Source organism: Motacilla alba, chromosome 2 (genome assembly GCF_015832195.1).
Source record: "Motacilla alba alba isolate MOTALB_02 chromosome 2, Motacilla_alba_V1.0_pri, whole genome shotgun sequence".
In the NCBI taxonomy this organism is placed as follows: Eukaryota; Metazoa; Chordata; class Aves; order Passeriformes; family Motacillidae; genus Motacilla; species Motacilla alba.
The window spans coordinates 122,491,571-122,514,918 of NC_052017.1; the positions used below are offsets into that span (position 1 = coordinate 122,491,571).

The 23,348-nt window shown below is 37.2% G+C and overlaps 1 protein-coding gene across 2 annotated transcripts in view; it reads left to right on the forward strand.

Annotated features, from left to right (window-relative positions):
* PKIA (cAMP-dependent protein kinase inhibitor alpha) overlaps nucleotides 1-20,992 on the forward strand; it is a 44,341-nt gene extending 23,349 nt beyond the window's left edge. The window contains exons 2-3 of one of the 2 annotated variants that reach the window (XM_038127700.1): nucleotides 13,365-13,542; nucleotides 18,447-20,992. In XM_038127700.1, the coding sequence (XP_037983628.1) occupies nucleotides 13,392-13,542; nucleotides 18,447-18,526 (231 nt within the window). In that variant the 5' untranslated portion in view covers nucleotides 13,365-13,391 and the 3' untranslated portion in view covers nucleotides 18,527-20,992. The remainder of the gene's footprint in view (nucleotides 1-13,364; nucleotides 13,543-18,446) is intronic. The other variant, XM_038127699.1, reaches the window with a different exon arrangement.
* Nucleotides 20,993-23,348: the final 2,356 nt, after the last annotated feature.

Consider the following 23,348-nt stretch of genomic DNA (forward strand, 5'->3'; position numbering starts at 1 on the left):
AGGGGGAAATCTGCAATTTGCATGGCCCTGAAGCTCAAGTAAGCTATTCAAATACAGATGGATTTGTGTAGTCTGACAACATGAATTCCTCTCAGGAATTTTGTAAGGGTTTCTGTAAGTTCTCCTGTTTATACCTGTGTGTTTATGCTCATAACCAGAAAACATGGCTTACACTTTATTATATTTTATTGAATTTATGCATATGGCAAGAACTGTATGTTCAGATTCTTCTTAGGCTTTTCTAACATTTCTTAGCAGCCAGCAACTTCTGTGAAAGGGAGGGTTGCAAGGCAGAATTAAGAACTTGAGCTGCGGGAAATATGATAATATGCAGTTAGTTGGATAACTTTTCTTGGCATGAATATAAAATGTCTACTGTATGTGGTTTTTAAAAGGCCATCTTTTAAAGTGATTGAGCAATTTGTTAGGGTTGGCTGAAATCAATGAGCTGTGTGAGAGTCCAGAAAATTCTACTTTGTTTATATGCTTCCATCACTGGCTTGTAAATTGCCCAAATTGGCATTTTCTTTTTGTAGATGAAGAACTGGGACATCAGATGAATATGAGTTAAGTATTTGAGCTTTAATTTCACCTCAAATTGGAGCAAAGAGAAATATTTGAGTGTCAGGTTCAACGCTGTAACAGTGATTTTAAGTAGCTGTGGTTTTCAGAACTTATATGTTCCTCGATTGTGGCTAGATATTGTGTTTGTCAGCGTAGCTGGGTTTGCATCTAGAAATGCATCTTAAATCTGAGTGTCATGGACAGATTGTGTAATGCAGCACAATTGCTAATTAGTCTATGCAAGCCAATTTTTTTTTTTTAATTTCCGTCTAGTTCCAGCACATGGAAAGTTATCAGAAAAGTACTCTATAGTGCATAGTTTTCAATCAAAGTGTACAAAATGATCCTAGGTAACGAAGGATTGTTTAGCGAGAGAGTTTCACTTTTTTCCTCTTTGTTTAATTAAATTATTTTTAAACGTGGACATGCAAAAGAGGTTGCTAAGGTTCCTATCTTCAAGCATACTGTGGCAAATATAAGGGATTTCTTTTGGCTAGGTTAGAAATTATTTGGCCTGTCTTTGAAATGCCCATAAATACTGCAAAGTATAAAATACAAACTGCACATAATAACAGATTTCACCATTATAAAGAGTTCTTTATTAATGCTTTCTTCTCTTCCACCTGATTCTGGGTCATTTTTGAGGTTTCAAATTGGTTATTTGCCAGAAAGGAGATCCTTCCAAGTGTTGCTGCTCTTCAGGTCTTGATATCTTTACTTTAAAACAGTATCCCTACAGATTTGAGTCTGAGCTGTACTACTTACGTGGTTTTAAAGAACAGAGACTTGAAGTCTGGGAGTCCCACTCACTGAACCTTGCTGACTCATATTCTTGGATAGCTTGGCTATTATGCATGTATGTGGTTATGCATATGAATATGGAAAATTACCCCTTTACGCCACCTCCTGCATTTGGTTCTGAGAAGCCTAGCACCGTCCACTCTGTTTAAGAAAAAGTCATCTTTAAGGCTTGCAAACAGTATGAAATTGCTGCTCTCTTCCCCCTCTTCCTTTAAAAGTCTGCAGGTGGACTTGCCTCTGCAGGGACCTTAATTTAAACCTTGCTCTTATTTTCTCTGGCTCTGACAAACATGTTTCTCTTTATCACAATTCTGGACTTACACGCTGCTCTCTGTAGATGCAACTGCTGCTGAACATGCTAAGGCGAACAAGAGAGAAAAAAGAATAAGAGGTAAAAATTTCCTTTCATTAAAATACTCTGTACTGTTAGACCTCCTGGCTTTGATCCCTCAGCCTGGTGAATTTTAAGACGTTTGGCCCTCTGGAATTAATCAGTGCTGTTTTTAAGAGACTTGTATTTATATTGCTGTATGTGTTTTTACAGAGATTATTTAACCTTAGATTCCCAAATATGCCAGCTGTAAGAAAACAGAACATATTTTTCCACTCTTGAAGCAGGAGCACTAGAAGTTTGTAACAAGAAAAAGGTTTTTGAAGGCTGGAAAGATTGAAGGTTTCACAGGACAGTTTCTCAGGGGCTGCTTGAAGATACCTCAAAAAGCAGATGCAGATCCAATTTTTGGCATCCATAGTGTGATTTTAAAAATTTGGAACCTTGTCCTAAAGAACTGTGACATCAACTTATTTGATAATAAATTGCAATAAAGAATATTTGCATATGTGTTCACTCTGATGAGATTATTAACTTTATAATAGACTCTGTATAAAGAGGGTTCATTTTTCCTGAGTGGTGGGTGACATACTCTAAATAGAGAATTTTTCTTTTCCCTTCAATGAAATAGAGTAAAACAAAGAACAATTAAGATTTTTTCCCCTCTGATAAATATATGGCTGTCATACACAGGAATAACATCTGGAAAAAATACTGGGATATTTGTCATATTTACCTCTCTGTGAAAATGCAGCACGTATGTCCAGAATTTTGCAAGCAGTAATATTCTTTTTTTTTGATCTCAAGTATCTACCAATACTTCCCAATTGACCACTATCTAATATTGTGGTAATATCAGTGGTCCATTATAAAGAATCTGTAAAGTATTCCTGCTGGAAACAAGTCTAAAAAAAGCACATTTGAGACAATTATTTCAGGAAGCCCTAAGTAGGCTATGCTGTTGCATAGCAACAGAGCCAGGCAGTCCTTAGTCTCTAAAGTAGTCAGAGTACACATGGGAACAGAATGCAAAAATGATGGAAACCTTGAAAAATGTAAGGCTGAGAATAGGAGAAACCAAAGTGAAATGATATACAATATAAAATGTGAATCTATTTTGTGAGGTATAATAAATTAAACTGCTTTTAAGTTAAAAAAACTGAAATGCTGTTAGCCAAATTGTTCTCTTTTTTTTTTCTTTTGCAGCTTCTAGATAGTAATTAAAAGGCAGAATGTCTGATGGCTGAGAAAGCTAATTCAAATGTAAAGTAGGTTTTAAATGCCTGCCACAGGACAAAAAAAAAAGGGTGGGAAAGGCAATTGGTTATTAACAAATCAAAAAGCTGACCAGATAAACCAGTAATGTGAATGTCTTTGTGCACAATACATTAATCAGTATTTTATAAATTGCTATTTCCATCTTTTTTTTTCTTTTCTGTGCCAGGCATTGAAAATGTACTTTAGATGTCTCATGTTCACAGGTCTTCAGGCTAGCCCAGTGGTATTTATCTTTGCAAATACTGAAAAATGTGATGTCCTTGGGTGTATTTTTGGAAACTCCGAGCTTGCACGTGAAATGTGAGATCTTCACAGAAGCAAATTATCCTACAGCAGTTTTTTTGAGAGGTAATTGATTATATTAAAAGCAAATAGGAACCAATATTTAATATTTAGAAATACATGGTTGTGATTGATCTTGCTATCAAAAAAAGGCAAATCCTTTCCTTTCAGTACAGTGTTTGCCACTGCCTAAAAAGAAACAGTAATAAGCTCAAGCTTTTCTGTTCTGGTTGCTGCAACATACTTTCTTGATGAGTCATGACTGCATGATTTTAAAAGGTAATCACATGCAAACAGTTGAGCTATTTCACCAGAAATTGCTGAAAAGATAGGTAATGCAACAAATGCTGCTTCTGTTTAGTAGCTTACATTACCGTAAAGATTTGGGGAAGAGTGCCTTGGAAAGGGGACAGCTGTTTGTTTCAATACTAAGGAAGAGTTTAAGGACAACTTAACTATAGACTATTTGGATAGTTTTAATATTTGATAGCCATACTACACATGATACTGGAACATTGAAGAATCCTAGCAGATAGGTGTGGAAGAAACCTTATGAAAATGCTGGAGCATCCTCCTGTTATAAATGCTAAGTTATAAATGCTGTCATGATACTGTTATCTAGACATTTTCTTCTTGCTGTTCTAACTGCATGCTTTCCCTTTCAAAGGCTTTGTTACCTGCAGACAGCTGTTGTAGATGCTGTAAACATATCAGTCAAATTGACAGAATGCTGAACATCACAAAATGCAAACTTCAGCTAACTTGGGGATGGGAGCGACCCATTGCAATGGGGGAGCCAAGCCCTGCATTCAAATCAGCGGCTCTGCGTCAAGTTCTTGAGTCAAGTTATCCCACTGGGAGCTTTTTCGGTATAGCAGCTGGAAAAGTCTGCTACAGTCTTTCTTTTTGATTGTAAACTGGTTTCTCTAACTGAGTTCTTGAATTATCTAAGGCAATTGCTGCTCCTCCCCATCTCCATATGCTTTTTTCTTCATTTCTGGTCTTGTTCTGCAGACAGACTACTCTTTCTGGATCCTACCTCCCCACCTTAAATCTGATTCTTCACATCCATATTGTGTTCTTATAATGCCATCATATTCCCCTAGCCCAGCACATGCATAGATAAGTCTTGGCAGTGCTCATTAATATCTTCTTGCTAGCCATTACCTTTACTGATATTTTAAAACAATGAAGAGCAAGTCTTACCCTTAGCATTACAAAGCTGTTTTTTGCATAACAAGGTATTTTACCAGATTTGGCATAAGTTGATATAGAAGAGATGGGCTACATTTCTTGGCTTGTAACAAAAGAGCATGAATCTTCATGTTAGTTTCATGGTTTGCTGTTAGGAATTGTAACAACTGTAATGAATTACTTAGGAATGTTTAGCCATTCAAATCTATAGTTCAGCTGAATATTTGAGCCCTTATAAAGAAATGGAGGCTACCTTGTGCTATGGAGCTATTTTTTGGAAAACTCAGCTGGTTCCCATTTAAATGGAAAAGTGCACCACAATGTACTGCATACAGTCTTTATGCCACTTCTTGTTTGTTGGATTTTTTGGTTGAGTGTTCTTTTTTTGTTTTGTTGGGGTGGTGTTTTTTTGTTGGTTTTGTTTGTTTGTTTGTTTGTTTTTAATGAGAATGAAGGCTTTTTCTTTGGTTTGTTTGGGTTTTGTTTTGGTTATGGGGTTTTTGGTTGGTTTTTTTGGGGTGGGGCATGTTGGTGTTATTGTTTTGACCTCAAAAGCCATAGTACTAGTGAAGTAATATCTAATAAAATTATAACTGCAAAGTAAAAAATAAGAAATAGTGAGGAAAATAGATCTTACATGGATAAGGATTTTATGGGTGCTGAATTAGAAAATTCAATGGGCGAGAATCCTTTTAGGGCATCTAGAGTTAGGATTCATAGAATCATAGATACCAGGTTAGAAGGGGACTTCAAGGATCTTCTAGTCCAACCTCTCTTGGCAAAAGCATCTCTAGACAAGATGCCAGCACCCTGTTCAGCTGAATCTTAGAGGTGTCAAATATTAGGGAATCCACCACTGCCCTGGAGAGATTATTCCAATGGATGAGTGTTCTGATTGTGAATAATGTTCCTCTTGTGTCCAACTGGAATCTCTCCAGCAGTAACTTGTACTCATCACCCCTCATCTTTTCTATGTGACTTGTATAAAATGGAGTCTCCATTTTGTTTCTAGCCGCCCCTTAGATACTGAAAGATGGTGATAAGGTGTCCCCTAAAACTTTCTTTCCTCAAGGCTGAACAAATGCAATTCTCATGGTCTAAAGATCTCATTCTTAGCCCCTTCCACAGCATTAAACTTCTGACAAAAATTGGAAATCTCTTTCATAGAAAACCCTTTATCTGAGTGGCTTCTACATCACTGCGTATATACCATTGATTGAAAGGCTCACACCATTCTGTGGGTAATTGACAGAATTATCTTGCTATCAGAGCTTCAGTTAAAAGTTTGCTAAGCCTGTATTTTTGGTTTCTTCAGTAGAGAGTTGTCCCTAAGGAAGACAGTGGCTCACAGCAGTTTGGCCCAAAATATTTGCAGGTTACTGATCGTGACTGTTCAATGTTTTGGGCTTTTTTTCCCCTATGAAGCTGTATACAGCTTGTTGTATGTAGCAGTGACTAAAGGAGACAAAAATAGTCACTGCAGTGTTTATATCAAGTTCTCTAAGGAACAGAGTCTCACCTAATGAGAACTGTGTTGATCAATATGTTTAAATCACTGGCTATAAATGCTGGCACTACTGACAGAAATGTCTGAGAGAATAAACTCAATTACAGCACGAATCTTGAATTAAAGGCAAGGTTAGGAGCTTCATGAGCAAAGCCCACAGAAATTTCCCTCCCCTCTAATCCCCATCCCCTCTACTAAACATCCTGATCCTAAGTAGACATCAACTTCACATTTCTACAGCAATTCTTGCCTTTTCTGCACGGAGCGTTTCCAAGCTGCCAGTCAGTTAGGAATTCTCAATAGACTGGTCTTTTCCAGTAACGCAGCTGTTGAGGAAGAACCCGTTTTTGTTGTTAAAGGGGTGATTTTTGCGTTATAGTCTTCTTGGGCTTATTTCAATCTCACTGTTCTTTAAGAAGTGCTTCTGAATTGCCATGTAAAGACCCCAATAGACAGGCTTTCTCCAAAGGCTGAAACCAGTCCTTTTGAACAAACACTGTATTTGTTCAATGTAGCGTTCTGCCCGTGTTCTTGGTTCAGAGCACCACAGCATTCTAAGGTGCTGCATACCTGGCCTCATCTTCCCAGAACCTTAAAACATTGACCTCCTTTCAGCTCAGACCGATGTGTGAATGCTCAGCAGGGCTGCCAGGTGTGTGTCATGTGAGGAGCTGAAATGCTCTCACCTGGCTTGAGCCCTCTATCCATCTCTGTGATTATAAGGTGCTTGCAATGGATTTAGTTGTTCAGAGAGTATTAGAGTGTCCTGAAAAGTAGTGCTTTAACTTGCTCCTTCCCTTCGCAAGCCAAGAGGTTCATTCACAAACTGCAAGTAAAAAGTCGCACAGCAGTGGATGCCTTTTCTCACAAACATATGTTGCCTGCCATTAGTGTTCTTTAGGTTAGGCATTGAACAGTGATGGTAGATTCTAGATCACCTTCTTCTGCTCACTAACATAGTGTCCCTATGTAGATATTTAAATGTTGTGATTAGTTTCTTCCACAGGGTGTTAATTTCAAAATATCAAAACATTTATTGTTATTTTTTAATTACTCCCCAAACAATCAATGATATCTGCACTGTATCTTTCCAAAGAACTAAGGTCTCTGTAGTATTGCTTCATTGGTTATGTTTGCTTTTTTTTTAAATTTTCTGCTGCTACTTCACTGCCCAGTTTCATGGAACACTGGAAGCTAAAACTAAATTTGTGAACTCAGAAAAGTGGGGGATGAAAGACCAAATTCTTATGGTCATGGGCATGATGAAATTTGCCTGGGCAAGGACATGGTAAGAACTAACTATTTGGCTTTTAGTTCTCTAGATCTCTTCAGGAAAACTACAACTTAGATAACATAGAAGGAAAACCTATTAACTGTCTTTGTGAATGATCTCCCTGTATAGGTTGTGAGCTGGATGGTATCTAACTTCATAGTGCTTTTTTATGCAGGTTTAAACAAACTTTTTTTTTTTCTGACAAAAATCTCAGGTGGTGATTTTCTTTATTCTGTTTTGTTGTTTAACCAGTTGAATTGCCTGCTAATTTCTATTAAGATCTTAGTAGTATTAGGATGGCTATGTATAGAATGTGCACCCTAAAAATATGCTAATTGTCAAATGTAAGGGACCTGTTCTGCATTACTGTTTCAAGGAGCTGGTCATTTCAGAAACATCAGACAGAAAAAAACTACATGAGGGATTTTCAAAGTGCAGATTAAAATACTGCCCAGTTTGGTATCTTGCATTGTTATTAATATTTTCTTTAATTGGCTTTCAAGAGTTAATTCTATTTTTCTGTTCATCTGTGTCTGTGTAAAAACACTTTGTTATATAACACAATTGATACAATCTCTGTGGAACAAAAAATGCTTTTGTTGAATTATTCCTCTGATTTTGCTTTCAGCTTAGAAGACTGTGCATAAGGTAGAAATCTAGGTGCAGATTGCTGTGGAATAGGTCTGTATCCTCACTGGAAAAGAGCCCTGTAGTCCCTGTAGTCCTGTCTCTTAGGCTAGATTTGAAACCAAAATTTATTTTAAAAGCATAATTATACATCTTCTCTAAATCAGACATGCTATTAAATGACAAATTCTCTTTTTTTTTTTTTTTTGTTCCCTTGTGAAAGCTGAATATAGATAATTACATTTAAATAATGTGCTGATCGTGATACAACATTTAGCAGCCAAAGCCTGGGAGAGTTTTATTTGAAAAAGCTGCCATTAAGCATAGATGGAGAAATAGCGGGAGCATACATTGAAGGATTTTACCTCTTAGCCTTACAGGTTTGCCAAGAAAATGGCAGCTCTCTGGTGCTTGCCAGCGGCATGTGCCAAATTCATAAGACAAGCTGTATGTATGTCAAGTGCCCGCTCTTGTTCTATCTTCCTTTTGAAATAATAATGGATACCAGTTAGCACAGGTACTTCACATTCACTTGGCCTTCTTTTAGGTATCTGTCCCTTAAACAGACTTAAGTTCAACAACCCTAGGTACCTCTGGCCCGTAAGCAGTAGATTCACTGATTTTTAATTCATGCTGGTATACCACATAATTTCTGTACTTCTCCTCCCAAACCCTTGAGAGCAGTGGCATTACTGGGTTTCACTGAATGATTCTGGAACACAGTCAAATTTGGATTACATTTGTGAACTCATCAGTAACTTTTTAGGATTTTTTTTTCAGTTACAGAGAATTGACTGTTATCTTCAGAGACTTGTGGGATAACATTTGCTATATATAGCGTGGAAATGGAAAATTTAACATAAATTGGATTGTGGAGTTAAAGGAGTATTCCTGAAAGCACAGGATTCCTAAATTTCTGAAAGCACAAATGTTTTCTGTACCTGTTCTGATCCTTTCTATACCTGTTAAATTATAATGTTCTCATCATAGAATCATTAAGGTTGGAAAAGACCTTTAAGATCATCAAGTCCAACCATTCACCAAACATCACCATGTAACCATGGCCCTAAAACATGGCCCTAAGTGACACATCTACACATCTTATGAACTTTTCCAGGGATGGTGATTGTCCACTTCCCTGGCAGCCTGTTCCAATGCCTGACCACCCTTTCAGTGAAAAAAATATTCCTAATACCCAGTCTAAACTGCCCCTGGTGCAAGTTGAGACCATTTCCTCTCATCCTGGCTCTTATTAGCTGGGAGAAGAGACCAACCCCTGCCTGGCTACATCCTCCTTTCAGGCAGTCTATAGTGATAAAATCTGCCCTGAGCCTCCTTTTCTCCAGACTAAGCACTCCCTGCTCCCTCAGCCAGTCCTCACAGGACTTGTGCTCCAGACTCAGCCCCAGCTCCGTTGCCCTTCTCCTGACACTCTCCAGCACCTCAGAGTCCTTGCTGTGAGGGGCCCAGAAAATCCTGAACACAGGATTCAGGTGCAGCCCTACCAGTGCCGAGTACGGGACAATCACTGCCCTGGTCCTGCTGGCCCCAATATTTCTGATACAGGTCAGGATGCCATTGGCCTTCTTGGCCACCTGGGCACTCTCTGGATCATGTTCAACAGATATTGACCAGCATCTCCTGGTCCTTTTCCACTGAGCACCTTTCCAGCCACTTTTCCTCCATCCTTTAGCATTGGATGGAGTTGTTCTGATACAAATTAAGGACCCAGCACTTGGCCTTGTTGAACCTATCTTTGGCATCCTTCTGCATTTTCTCCTTCTGCAATCCTTGGATACTTACTCTACCCCTTATGTTCAATACAGAATATTCATTAACATTACAGGCATGTCTTGATAGACTGGCTAAAATCCAAGGTAACAACTCTACCATTCTCATCCTCCATAATTTCTTAAGTAAATAATTTTCAGCACAACATTTTGTGAGGAAGGAGTTGGGAAGGGAAAGATAAAAAAGTCTAAGATACCCACATTTCGAGATGTTTATGAAATTGAGAATCTGAGGAAATAAAAGATGCTGTATGATAATCCCCTGGGCTGTGATGCAAACTCTAACCCATTATCAGGCATAGTGATTCTACATGGGAGCAAAGGTAAAGCAAAGCACAGCTGGGGGGATTTCTGATGGGATAGTATCTTATCAGTTACCAAGGAATCCAGTCTTGCAACAGCAGGTTTCATTAATCCTTATTCTCTCAGACCTTCTTTCTTCGGTTTGCTGGTTCAGTTGGCAGAAACAGTGAGGTTTGCAGGCCTCTTGTTTCAGTTTAATTTCATGTAGCAGAATACAGGTTTTGAAACTTTTTGAAAAATTTAAATTCGTAGAACTAGCGGGACTATGACCACAATCCTTAATGCAGGACTACCTGTTAATGCAGTTATTTAGGAAATTCAAATTATATTTCACAGAGTTATTAGCAAGTTCCACTCCTTCCACAGAGACTGAAGGGGGAAAAAAAGATTCTTTTTTTTTAAGTGAATGTTAATTCCTTAATGACTGGTTTGGTGAATAAGTACAAACTGCTGGGCACTGAGCCAGTCATTGGAAGGGGAGCTCTTGGGTGATGTCAGTGGAGTTCCATATTTATGCAGTAATGTCTCAAGATAATGCCAATATAAAACAGAATGGTGTTTGTTATTTAGGAGGAGACGCAGACAGGAAAATTTGGAAGTGTCATAAATGTATGTTTGATAACATAATTTTTTGATCAGAATGTTGTTTAGTAATCTCATATTGAGCATACAGAAAATGAACATTTAAAAAGTTCTCTACAAGCACATTTTTCCATGCCTTTATAGCTTGTTTTGTAGCTGAAACTAAATAAACTTGAGATTTCCCTGTTGTTCTCCGTTTTTGTGGAATATTTCAAGAGCAGTATAATCTTACAGAAGCATATTCTGTGGAGAGCAGTTTGTACATCCAGGGAATTTCTCCTGGAGTACAACCTGGATTATTTTGCAAGTCTTAGAGCCCTGCAGCTTGTTCCACCTCAGTTGTAGTCTTCTCTAGTTATTCTGGGCCTGATGCACTCGTGTGCACCTTTCAAAGAAGAAAAGAAAATAGCTCTGTGGTGGTTTTTTCTATGCTAAAAATAAATTAATGTCTTCACAAGGGTGATAGCTACAGTGACTTTGGACTGGTCCTACACTAATATGAAATCCAAGCCTCTAATGCTATTGATTGCTTTCATGGTTTGCACTTCCTTTTCTACAAGTCAGTTGCATAAAAAAAGCATACACAAATATAAGAGATTTCTGTTTAAAATCTTTTAGTCTCTGATTTTGGTGAATGCTATTCAGTGTATGGGTCAGATAAGTCGAAAACTTGTACTGTTTTCTTATAAAAACTGTCATCATTGTTTCCCTTCACCTTTGCAAGTTACATACTGCATTACTACATGGTTGATATATTTGGCATTGCAGTGTCTGCACCTTGGGCAAAGAACAAATGGTAGACTTCTCACTTGCTTCAATATTCTTGCAGTGTTTCAGTAAGGGCAGTTCAGAGGAAGAAATGCATGTGGTCTCATTCTCATGAAAGCTTTTGTTATTAAACAGAGGCACTGCGCTGCTTTATGTGTGTCAGGCAGGCTTTCCGTCAATGCTGACCTCTTTTCCCTCCCTAGGTGGTGTTGTTAGGTTTTGTGGGTTGATTTTTTCTTTTGGTTGTTGGTTTGTTAGAGTGTTTGTTTCTCTGTTGGTTTGGTTTTTTTAAGCAGTTTCCTGTATCATAGTGGTTGATCTTAACAGTAAAATTAGCCTGTCAGCCATTCAGTGTTTGGCATGGGACACCAAAGCTTGATAGCAGTGAACTTTTTTTTAAGTCAGTCAGTCTTGCAATGATACTTGATGTAGTTATATTTAGACTAAATAAAATATTTTGTAGAACCCTTTTCTTGGCTTCTCACACACATCATATATACACCCTCATACAGCTGACTGAATTTGGGGAGGTGAGGAATGGAATGAAGATGAGGAGAGAACGGGGTTAGTAAATTTATTCAGGGGGTGAGGGTGGACGAGGATTGGCTGTTGTCTTTTTTGTATCTATTTTTTTTAATTTAAAAAATGTTTATAAAAAATGAGTTTGTTTTTTTTTTTTTTTTTTTTTGTTTATTTGAAGAGAGAAAGCTGAACCTTTTGCTGCTGTTAATGTTTGTGATGACTTGATGAACTGCTTCAGTGTCCAGCACCTGCAGTAGGAGCTGATTAAAATGATTCATCCATTCTATGCAAATGTGATGTTTTGGCTACTTTAGTAATAACAGCTAAAGCCTCTTGCTGTAGGAAGCTGTGAGTTGCTGCCTGCATGGCCATGTCCTCTGTCTGCAGTGTGCAAAACCAGAGGAATTCTGCTTAAAATGAAGGAAGCATACAACTGTGGGGGAGCTGCTTTGGTCTAGTAGTTCTGCAGTGTTTCTTTTCTTTCAAGTACTCTTCTACCAGAAAGCTTCACTGATTCCCCTATGACATGGAAGCATAAAACATGAGGAAAGCATGGTTGCCTAGCATTTTGCAGGAAACCTTAGTCACGTACACATTAAACTACAGTAAGAGCAATGTGATCAGTGAGAGAATGTGCTCCTCCCCATACTCTTTAACATTTTATAAATTAAGAAAATATAATTCTGCTAGCTTAGATCTGTAGCATATATTGCAGCAGAGAGGCAATTCCTTCTCTTACCAAGATTGAAATAGCATATTGTATTTCCTGTACCTTTGTCAGATCTTGCATTAATTCACACCATCAAATTATTCAGTAATGACACAAGAAATAATTGTTTTCTAATAAAAAGAAGTTCTGAGTTTATACCTAGCTTACAGAGCACTGCTTTCAAACCTCTGCGTTCTAGTTTAGCTATTCTGCTTGCTCTGGTAGCATGTCTCCCCTCATTTCAGGAGCATTGGTAATGCATTTGCATTAGGGAAACTACCACACCAAAATAAACTAGTTGAGCCTGAAGAGGTCTGCATACAATGCCAAAACTAATATTAACAAGAAAGAAAATATACAAAACATAACAGTGTCTTGTGTATGAGCACAGGGTTCTGCACACAAAAGCATTTTTGATTTGTACTTTCTTACTCGTTACCCTCTGCTTTTTGTAGAAAAGAACTTTGTTCCACCCCCTGCCTACCTCCTACATCTCAGCTAATATTAAAAGCAGAGACAACTCTGTAAAGAAATTATGTTGCTGAGGTCATTGCTTTTATAAAGTACTCACTATCACTTTATGAAGCATGGAAAATGAAGTTGGTTAAAATACTGTTGAGTACAGATGGCATAAAATACTCACGGTGTTTTTGCTTTCTACTCTGTTTCTTCTCTAATTTCTCCAAATTTTGAGACTGGCTAACCAGTAAAAGAAGATGCATCAATCTACCCTGTAATGGGAACTTCCAGTTCCATTCGTAATCCATTAAGTCATCTGGTTTTCTGGTGGTCTAAGTGGTGATTTTTGTTTTTCTTTTTTTCCTGCCATCCAGGTACTGCTATGTGGATATTTGTTAGCAATGACTGATGTGGAATCTACATATGCAGACTTTATTGCTTCAGGAAGAACAGGTAGAAGAAATGCATTACATGACATCCTTGTGTCCTCTCCGGGTGGGAACTCTAGTGAACTAGCCTTAAAGTTATCAGAGCTCGATATAAACAAAACAGGTGAGTATGTTTTGGGATTTTATTATATTTATTTACAACTAAAATGAGAACTAGTACACAAAGCATGGTTTATGTGCCTGCATTATTCCCTTGTTCCTTAGCAGAAGAAATATTTTTTCTTCTTATCAACATGGGTTGCCTGCAATAAGAATCACGAATTTCACAAATGGAAAGCATGGTTATTTGCTAGTACAACACATCCCTGAATAAAGAAAAGTTGTTCTGCAGTGGGTGCCTAGTGGCAGGGTTCACTAGGATAAATTTTATGAAAATTAGAGTAAAAGGAAGAAAATAAGGAAGTCTTTATTAAAACCCAAGTCTGCATAATATCCTTTAATGGATCTCTCTGATTTGAAGCCTGTAGGAGAAGCCATGAGTCTGCTGAAAGGTTGTTGTGAAATTAACATTTTTGCAGCTGCCAAAGGACAGAGCAATAGGAATGCATTAATGTTTGTTTTACCTGGATCTTTGTTTCTGAGTAAATTGTCTCTTTCTCTTTTCTGCTGATACCTATCCTTCTTTTAAGGTGATAAGCAGTAATGCATTAAAATCTTTAATATTACCAACATTTTTATATGCTTCTGCATATTCAGTTGAGAGGAGGGAAGGAGGGAGAGTGGACCTTACATTAAAAAAAAAAAGTAATATGACTGGGTATTTATTTTTTTTGTTAGATGAGTAGCAGCTAATGAATAGATCTTACAGATATTAGAAAGCCCTTTTTTTTACATATTAGGGAAGGCACGGTTTTACTTATTTTAATAATAGCAGAAGAAAATAAATGCAGCATAGAAGAAACTGTTGATAAGCAGCTGCCCTATTTGTGCACATACTTTTCTCAGAGATAAAGACAAGAGTTCTGAGAGGCAGTCTCTTCACAGGACGGTCACATGTGAGCAGCATGATGTTGAGGTGGTTGTAGTGCTGTTTTGAAGGAGATCTTCTTTTTTTGGCTTCTGGACTAATGTACATCCTAAGTCATTCCTTTTGACAGTTTGGGACCTAGGGGTTCTATATGCATGCAATTCTAGCTGGGCAGGGCCTTTAGATGATTTCTATTTTAAAAAAATGCTTTACAAGTATGTGTGTAGGTGTGTCATTTTATTTTAGTGGGGACAGGTGTAAAATGTTGGAAAAATAAAAAGTAGGTGCCATTTGAAAGGCATAATGCCAACGTTCCTTTGTGCTTTAATTTTCTTCAGTCTCAGATTTACACTTATCAAAATCATCTTTGATCTTGTCCATTTAGAAGATAAAACCAATCCCTATTTTTAAGTTAAACAGTGGAGTTCTTATAAGCCAGAAATGTGTTTTCAGGAGTCTCTTTCGTTCTTCTTGATGATCCCTTTTAAAGCCCAGGTAACTTAACCAATGCAGAAAAACACACAGAGCTGTTCATAAAATTACCTTAGACAGAAGAAACACAGAAACATCTGCATACTTCTTCAGAAGGTTCTTCAGTTTCCATTAGATAAAATGAAAGCACATTTAAATTCTGTGTTATTAGTACAACTAGGGGCCAAGTAAAAGCCTAAAAAAAACATTACTGGAAAAGGCATTGTCTACCTAGCATTCATGTGAGTATTAGTGTGTTATCACATCATGTCATTCCATATCAAGAGAGGCTAAAAAATATTTTGCATGTAAAATCCCAGTTCAGAATATATTAATGCTTGTAGGATGCATATGTGCATCACATCTGACAGGATTAAGAAGCAAACACATTTGGGGGCTATATCTTATTTCTTTCAAGGTGCATGTCAAGCAATTTATGCTAAGTACTACTTAATAATATAAATATAGACATCAAGTTTCGATTCTTTTCTTTTATTCCTATTACATCTGCATGCATTTTCTTGCAGAACTGCAAGTGTGTTTGCTTTCAACTGCATGGAGTAATGGCAGAGTAGGATAATGCAGATGTTAAAGGAAAAAAAGAGGTGGTTATAAAACATATGTAAATTAAACTACCCAAGCATATTTAGTACATTCACGTTGAAAAGCCTGCAGATACATTTCCTGTAAAAACAGAAACAGAACAGCTTTTAACAGCACTAGACTTGTTCAAAGACAATGTATTTTTCTGTTACTCAGTAGCTGATACATGGAGTGTTGGTTAATCCCCTCATCAATGAGCCAACGACAGATAATCAAGAGTTTACTGCATAATTATGTATAATAAGTATAATTACGGTATGATACTCTCCCTGCAAAACAACTGTCCCAGTTTTCTTTGTCCATAGCAAGCTAACAACCTGTTATTATCTATGGAATGGATATATTTACCAAACACCAAAATACAGGTTCCAAGGACTGTGTCAACACATTTTATCTAAATTAAGTAAAAGCAACACTATATACATCTGATAGATAGAAAACTGGAAGAGAAATCATAAGACAGAAGCAAAAGAAAGATTTTTAGCAGGGAAATAAGCAGGTAGCTCTTCTGCTCAACACTCTCAAGGTAACCAATGCAATCCAAGAAACTTGATCTTGCAGGTTGTAGCTAAATGAAGTAGTGAGGTAAAAATACAATGAACTGTGAGGACAAGTCTCTGCAGATCTAATCTCTAAAACAAACGGCTGCTTTTCTAGGTGCTATAGAACACAGAAAAGGACATTTCCTTGTAAAAGTTGTAATGCTCCAAGCATCTACAAATAATGAGGGTAGTAATAGGGTGTTAAAGACCTATATAACCAGAATGAAGAACTGACTGTAGAAATTAGTGAGTGAAAGTAATTGATTTTAGCCCATAGTAGAAATGTTTTGGGTGTTAGCAGGGGGAATAGTGATAGGCACTGTAGCATCAGTAATGTTACAGGAAGAAAATTGAGTTAAAAGCTGTACATTAGCAGGACTGGTTACTCTAGCCAGCTGACCAACGCACACACTGTACTGTGGCTTAGAGTATTGTATTATTTAGTTTTGTTTCTTTTTTTAATACTGCCTGATGGTTTCAAAATGCTGTGTAAATATTACAATCTTGCTCTTGAGAGTTTCTAGCCATCAGGTTTTAAAGGACGAACAGCCATGTGCTTAGTAATTTTGGGATTCTCAGAACTTAAAAGCAAATTTATCTCTGTAAATATATTTTAAAGCCTTTGGTAGGAGAGCTCTGCCAGTAGAAAGAAAAAGCTGGTACCAAGATAGTGCATTATAGATTAAATCGGTTTAGATAAGTGAGTTTTTTCAGCAAGTTGAGAAGAATCTTTCAAGAAGTGGTATATTAGAATCTTAGTGCTCTTTTCCTGGGTTTCTGTGCTCTGTGTTTAACACTAAGGTAGTGAAATGTTTCGGCTTTTTGTCCAAGAGTGATTTTTCTTTTAAACGCAAATACTTGCAAGAGTGTTTTTTGCTCTTCAGTTTTGGGACTTTTTCCTATTCTTTTTGTTAATAAGATTTCCACCAGGAAAGTTTGGCTTGCCCACGTAGTAGTAGTCAGAATAAACTGAGGGCAGAACAGGCAAAAAAGAAATGACCCCCCGAAATGACACTCATCGCATCTTCTGCAGCATCAGAACAAATGTAGGAGGTTTTTAGAAAGTGTTTAGACAACTGGGGCAAAAGGGATTTCTGTCCAATAGTAAATAATCACATATAGACCCATCCTGATGGAATCCTTTCTAATTTGAGAGGTGAAAGTGAAGAAGAGTTTTCTGGGAAAGTGCCTTGTAAAACAGTTGTGTATTTACTACTCAACCTGTAATGAGCAGAACAAACTTCACTGTTTAATAGATAATCGACTTTCCATGCAATTTTTCATCAGGTTGAATGTGATAATTCACAGTATCCTTTGAGGCATTTTCCTGCCTACTCAGTGCATGCACAAAACACAGCTGTCATGTCTAAGCTGTTTGCAATGTTCTTTGCAAGGCAAAGAACTTTTTTTCCCTACCAGCGAGCTCTTTCTTCTACACAGAAAAGAGAAGGCGTTTATGATGCTTATTTCTATAAACAGAAATAAATCTGCAGATGCACCATGTGATCTGAAATGTGAAAACAATAAATATCTGCATTGAGAACCCTGCCTTCATTCTGAAGATCTATAGATTAAAATTAAGAGGCACTGCTACATCTATCTAAACCTCCTTGCAGCCTAGCCATGGAATTTTCTTCCCTTATCAAGCCATTTCAGTACAAATTACTCAGAATCCTTGCAACATACAAGAGACAATGTACGTCTTAACATTATTCGTTAATAATAACATAATATTATTAACGTTGTTGTGTATCTATAGCTGATCAGTCCAGTGTTCAGGGACTTGTGTCTCACTTGCATTCATCTTCCTGTTGCCTGAACCTGTGAGGTCTTTAATTGTGATATAAAATACAATACTTTGCATATAGATAGTAAAAGCATTTGACAGTGCTTTCCTTAGCCTTCTTTAGACAAACTGTGAGTTGCGTGCTCACTGTGCCTCTGTAGGATGTGATCTGTTCCTCAGGTCATCCTGTGGTTTGCAGTGAGATGACTGGGCTGAACGCGCTGGACGTGATGCTGAAAATGGATGCACAGAACTAAAGCAGCTTTAACAAACTGTTGTTTTTATTGAAGTTGCATCTCTTTGTAGCAAACTCTGTTCAGATTGGTGCAATGAGTTGTTTTTTTTCCTCTTATGTTGTTACAGCATCATACTGAAGAAATTTTTTAAAATACTGTTTTTGTTACATTCATTAATTTTTAGCTACCTTTGGTATTTATTTAAAGTGATACTGTGATTGCAGCTAGGAATTTGCATCTCTAAGAGACACTTTCTAAAACAAAGTATAGCTATCTTAGTAGTAAAGAGTTTCATATTTCAGTTTCAATTTCTTTTTACTTTGTTTTTTAAGCTGACAGATGAACAATCAGGGTTTTCTTTATTTTAGGGTGGATTACTCATCCTTTTTTCTTGTCTTATAGAAGGAGAAGGAGATGCACAACGAAATCCAAGTGAGCAAACCGGGGAGGCCCAAGGGGAGGCAGCAAAGCAAGAAAGCTGACATCCGACTTTGACCGAGTGGAGCAGCTGCTGGATGTTTTCAGGCTACAAGAGTGCTGGAACAAATTTATTTCCATGAGCAAGCTGGTAGAAAAGAAAGTGCATGTGTCTTCACTGCTGGAACCCACTCAACACAATGCTAAAAATCTGGGTACAAGCTGTGACAGAAGACAGAATTTTCTCTACCTCTGTCATTAGCAATGGTTGAACATGTATTGATTTTTTGGGATAGTGTCATCAGATGGATCCCTTCATAATGACTACTCGATGGGAACACTTTTAGAAAGTAGAACAGGTAAATCTTGTAGCAAATGGCCTTTGAAGCGTCCGAGGATCTAATTGTGTACCGTAAGCAAAGGCTTGTGTGATCCTCAGAGTTTAAAATTCTCTGGCCAAAGTGTTTGCCCATTATAAGAACTGTAAAGAAAGCACTGTTTTTAGAACTTTGCATCTGTTTTACAGCTCTGTTATTTACAATGGTTTTTGTATTGTACAACTTAGATGCTCCACACTGCCCCTTCTCAACTGCTTATGAAGAATATTTCTGTTACTGTGAATTTTTCTACCACACGTTTTGAAAGGGCTGGTTTTTTGCATAAGCTGGTGATGTGCACATGATAGATCTAAACGTCAACCGCTAAATTGATTATGCCTAAACCTAAATGACTCAGCAACACTCTAATTTGTTACTAGATGAGCCTTCAAAACGATTTGTTAATGTGAATACTTGAGCGTGTGTTGTGTCCTTGGTACAGTTTTGCCACTCGCCTGTAGTTAGTTGCATATCAGAGACTCAAATTGAATCTTTTATGTTATTCTTCCCCATTTTTCTAATTTTGGTCCCAGTTTCTTAATCTTTCTCTGAGATATTTTTTTAAAATGTTATTCCAAGTATTTTATTGTTATGGTAGTTTTAAGAATACATTTATAACCTAATATGAGTTAAAATTCAAACTAATTCCATGGTGCTAGAGGTTTTCCTGATTCACATTGTAAAAGATAGGCCTTGTTTACACATGGGAAAATAACTGGCATAGGTTTTTGCCAATTACGTATTCTGAAATGAGTTTTAGAATGCAGTATAGTCCAATGAGTGGCTCCTGGGCTGGATCCAGCAAGGGGTTGGATTTTTTTGGATTCCTTGCCTTTGCCTCAGTTGATCAGGCTTGTTGAGTTTGCACAGCCAGTAGCCTGCTTCTGATGCACCAGAACAGTCAAGTGCTAGAATCTGCTACAGTAGCCTTGTGGCTTGGAGTTGGAAAGGGAGGTGAGAGACTTGGCATCTAGCACCCAAAGACTAGATTTTTTCCCATTTCATCTATTCCAAAATGACAGTCCAAACTGGGCCTTCATCAAAATACCAGGATAGCTTGTCCATCCAGGACATCACTTAAAATATCTACAAATTAATAACCTGTTCTGCAGTAGCTATTGCTGATTGATTTGTTTTTCCCCCTCGTCCTGCCCCAATAGACAAGGCCATTCATGAGGCTGAATGCTGCAAAATGGGGCAGCCACACCTCTGTGTGACTAAGGTGAGTGAAGAGAGTGACTGATAGTAAACCATGGCAATCACACAAATACCAATCACAAGGTCAGAAGATTTGTTTTCTTTTATTAATAGGAGGTGATGTCACTTTATATATAGTATATATATATTATATATATTTTTGTGTTGTTGGTTTCAAATGTTATGCACTTTTTAATGTTTGTAAACTTTTACTAATGAATAGTGTGATTGCTTCCTGAATATATTAACCATCAGTTAACAAAACATCTTTGTGGCCACAGCTGTTTGTTTCTACCATATGTATCATAGTACTTGTCACCTGAAAATTTTTTGTGAGATATGTGGAGGAAAAAAAACCCACTTCTGATCAGTATTATGAGATCATTTATTAGTGTTAATAAAAACAAGCCAGCCGTATGCTTGTGGCTCATGCGTGTAATATTAACTCTCACCTTCTAGTGTTTGGAAGCTGAATGCCTTGCTGTCTTACTAGCTGTCAAATGCCCTATCTTCTTGGTAAGAGAAGTAGTCCATTTGCTTTGGAAATACTGTTATCCTTAAACAATTCTTATTCATTTGTTTCACTTGGTGTTCCTTTCAAACTTAACACATTGTTACTGAACTTTTTAAAAATTATTTCTCTCCTTTTCTCTCTTGCATCAAGTCATCAAGCTGAACTGGTTGCCCTTTGTCGTGGACTAGTTACTGTCAATCTAGCACAAATGCCAGAAGGAAATAGGATTCTAGAGGTTTTTTTTTAGTGTTACTTTACTGATGATCCATGAAACATCATCAGTAAAATGTTGCAGAAAAAGGCAATAGTGAAATAAGTATTTACAGTATATTAAAGTGATGGTTTTCCTTATTTTCCTTCACTGCTTTTCTTTATTTCAGTATACTTTCCTTATTAGTTCTTTTGTGTTGTTAAATAAAATTTATTTCAGCCTTTCCTCTCTATTTTGTACCTGTTTCTTCTGCTTCTCCTCTTTTTTTTTCTTGTTTTTAAACAAATTATGGTGTCTTTTGCTGGTTTTTGAGACCCATCTCTTTGTGATGGAAAATAACGTTGTTAATTTTAGCAGAGTAACAGGCTATTTATGTTCCTCTTCCCCCAAAAGTGTATGAGTGCTTGATTTATCACTTGAACTGTGCTTGCTGTCTTAATTTTGGACATTTTTGTAGCATCTACAAGCAGGCCTCACTTAATGTAAACATGTGGTTAGTCTGTGCCAAGTCACAGCACTGTATCTTGAGCATTACTGTTACCAAAGCAATTACAGAAGAGCTACTTTAAATATATTCACACCTTTACTTCTGCCTAATTGCAACATATAACAAGGACACTGATGGCAGAAACAGATTTTACCTGGGTTATTTTTGCTTTTGTTAGTTATCTTTTTCAGTTCACCTGACATTCTGGCTTCTCTTCCAGTATCTTCTTTTTATTTTATTGTGTTCGTGACCGTTGAATGTCTGTTTAATCCATGCTTATCTTAGAAAGATCTTCCCAAAAAGTTATATAGACATAACAAAGTTAGGTCTGGAATATCAGCATGAAAGAATACTCCTTATCCTTAAAAGATTTGGCTTTGGTGGGATGGTGGTGGGTTTGTTGTTTCATTTTTGGAGGGTTTTTTTTACAGTCTCTTTAGACAGATGTTTTCAGTGCTTTGATCACTCTGAAGGACAATCTCTTACAAAGTCTGTATTCTCGTTTCCATAATGAGGTCTATGACTATATTCATTGCCCTTGCAGGATTCAGGTTCCCTGTCCACTTGAAACAAACAGAATTTTTAGGACTGTAATTGGACAAAGATACTGGTATTTCTTTCTTCAGCTTATTTCCAATAATGTTGGCCATGTGCTTCAAAAAGCATGTGTTAGAAGACAGCAGCAAGCACACACTTTGTTACTTCATCAAACTATCATTTTAGAGCCAAAAGTTCACCATAATACAATTTCTGATTGTGAAAAAGTGTCAGTGTACTTGGTCCTCATCTGTGTCAATTCTCTTGCATTTTTTTCCAGAATTTTGAAATGGGGAAAGGTTTATCCTTATAGGAGTGCAAATGGATAATTAAATACCTGGTGCCTAGGAGGAGCAACTACCAAAGGGGTTAAGATGGAAATTCTTCAGTATGAATGCCTTTCTCAGCTAAATTGGAGAATTTCAGGTGTTCTTAATGTTTTAATTTTATGTTTCAGAAACATCACTGAATTTTGTTCAGAGAAAAGACTGAGAGCTGCTGTTGAGACTGAGCACAGTGTAGTAACCTCAGCTTTGACAGAGTTTGCCTTACCTCCGCAGTGTTCCAATGTTGAATGCTGTATTTTTGCTGACTTGTTACTTTGTTTTGCTCTGCATCTCTTTCTGGCTGGTTTATTTTCCTGTGGTTCCCTGATGTAAAATAATACCCTAGAAATACATGGAGCACTGTATTACTGTATATTGACTGACTAAAATCTTGTAGTGGAAAGACTGTTTCACTTAATCTTTTTAGTCAATGCACAGAGTGGGGTCTGTTTCAAAGTTCTTTTCATGAGAGAAGCAACAGAGCCGGGAAGGAAGTGTGAATCCAAGAAGATAGGCCAGCAATATAAGGAGCATATATTTTCTTGATAGTAAGGCAGGTGGGCCCAGTGCACAAAATAGCTTCCTCCATCATATGATGAACAGTTAGGCTGTGTTTATAATAGCTAAAAAGAAGACAAATTCTTCAACTCTAGGTGATATTTTGATTTCAGAACCAACTTCAGGTTCACAACAGTACTCTAGAACAGAAGCATCCATAAATCTGGGGCATGTACCCTTGAGACCAATCCTAGTATCACCAGGTTCTAATGGAATCAAAGATGTCTCTTGTTCTCTAACATAGAACACAAAATGCTCTTAAAAAGCAGAAACACTTCACAGATAATAAAATAATAGAAATAAAGGTAGTGGCAGGAACATTCTCACTGTTCTCTACATGTTCAGGCTGAACTTATTTTTTCCTGAAAGAGAGTAGGGACAGAAATTATTAATGTGGATGAGTGTTAGCTCACTATCTAATAGTGAGCTAACAAAATATGAACAAGTTTTAAAGCAGAGAGTAAAGCTAAACAAAAATATAGTGCACTCATACAAAAAGCATCCTCATCTTCTGAAAGCAGCAGGACTTCATGTTCTATCCTTTTACATTGATTTTTACCTAATGGCTTAGGAGCTGCTGATGTTTTAGAATGCAGGACAGGACAGACTTGTCAATGCATGATGTGTGTACGTAAATGATCTCTTGGTATTTTCAGGCAACACGTGCTTCAGTACCCTGA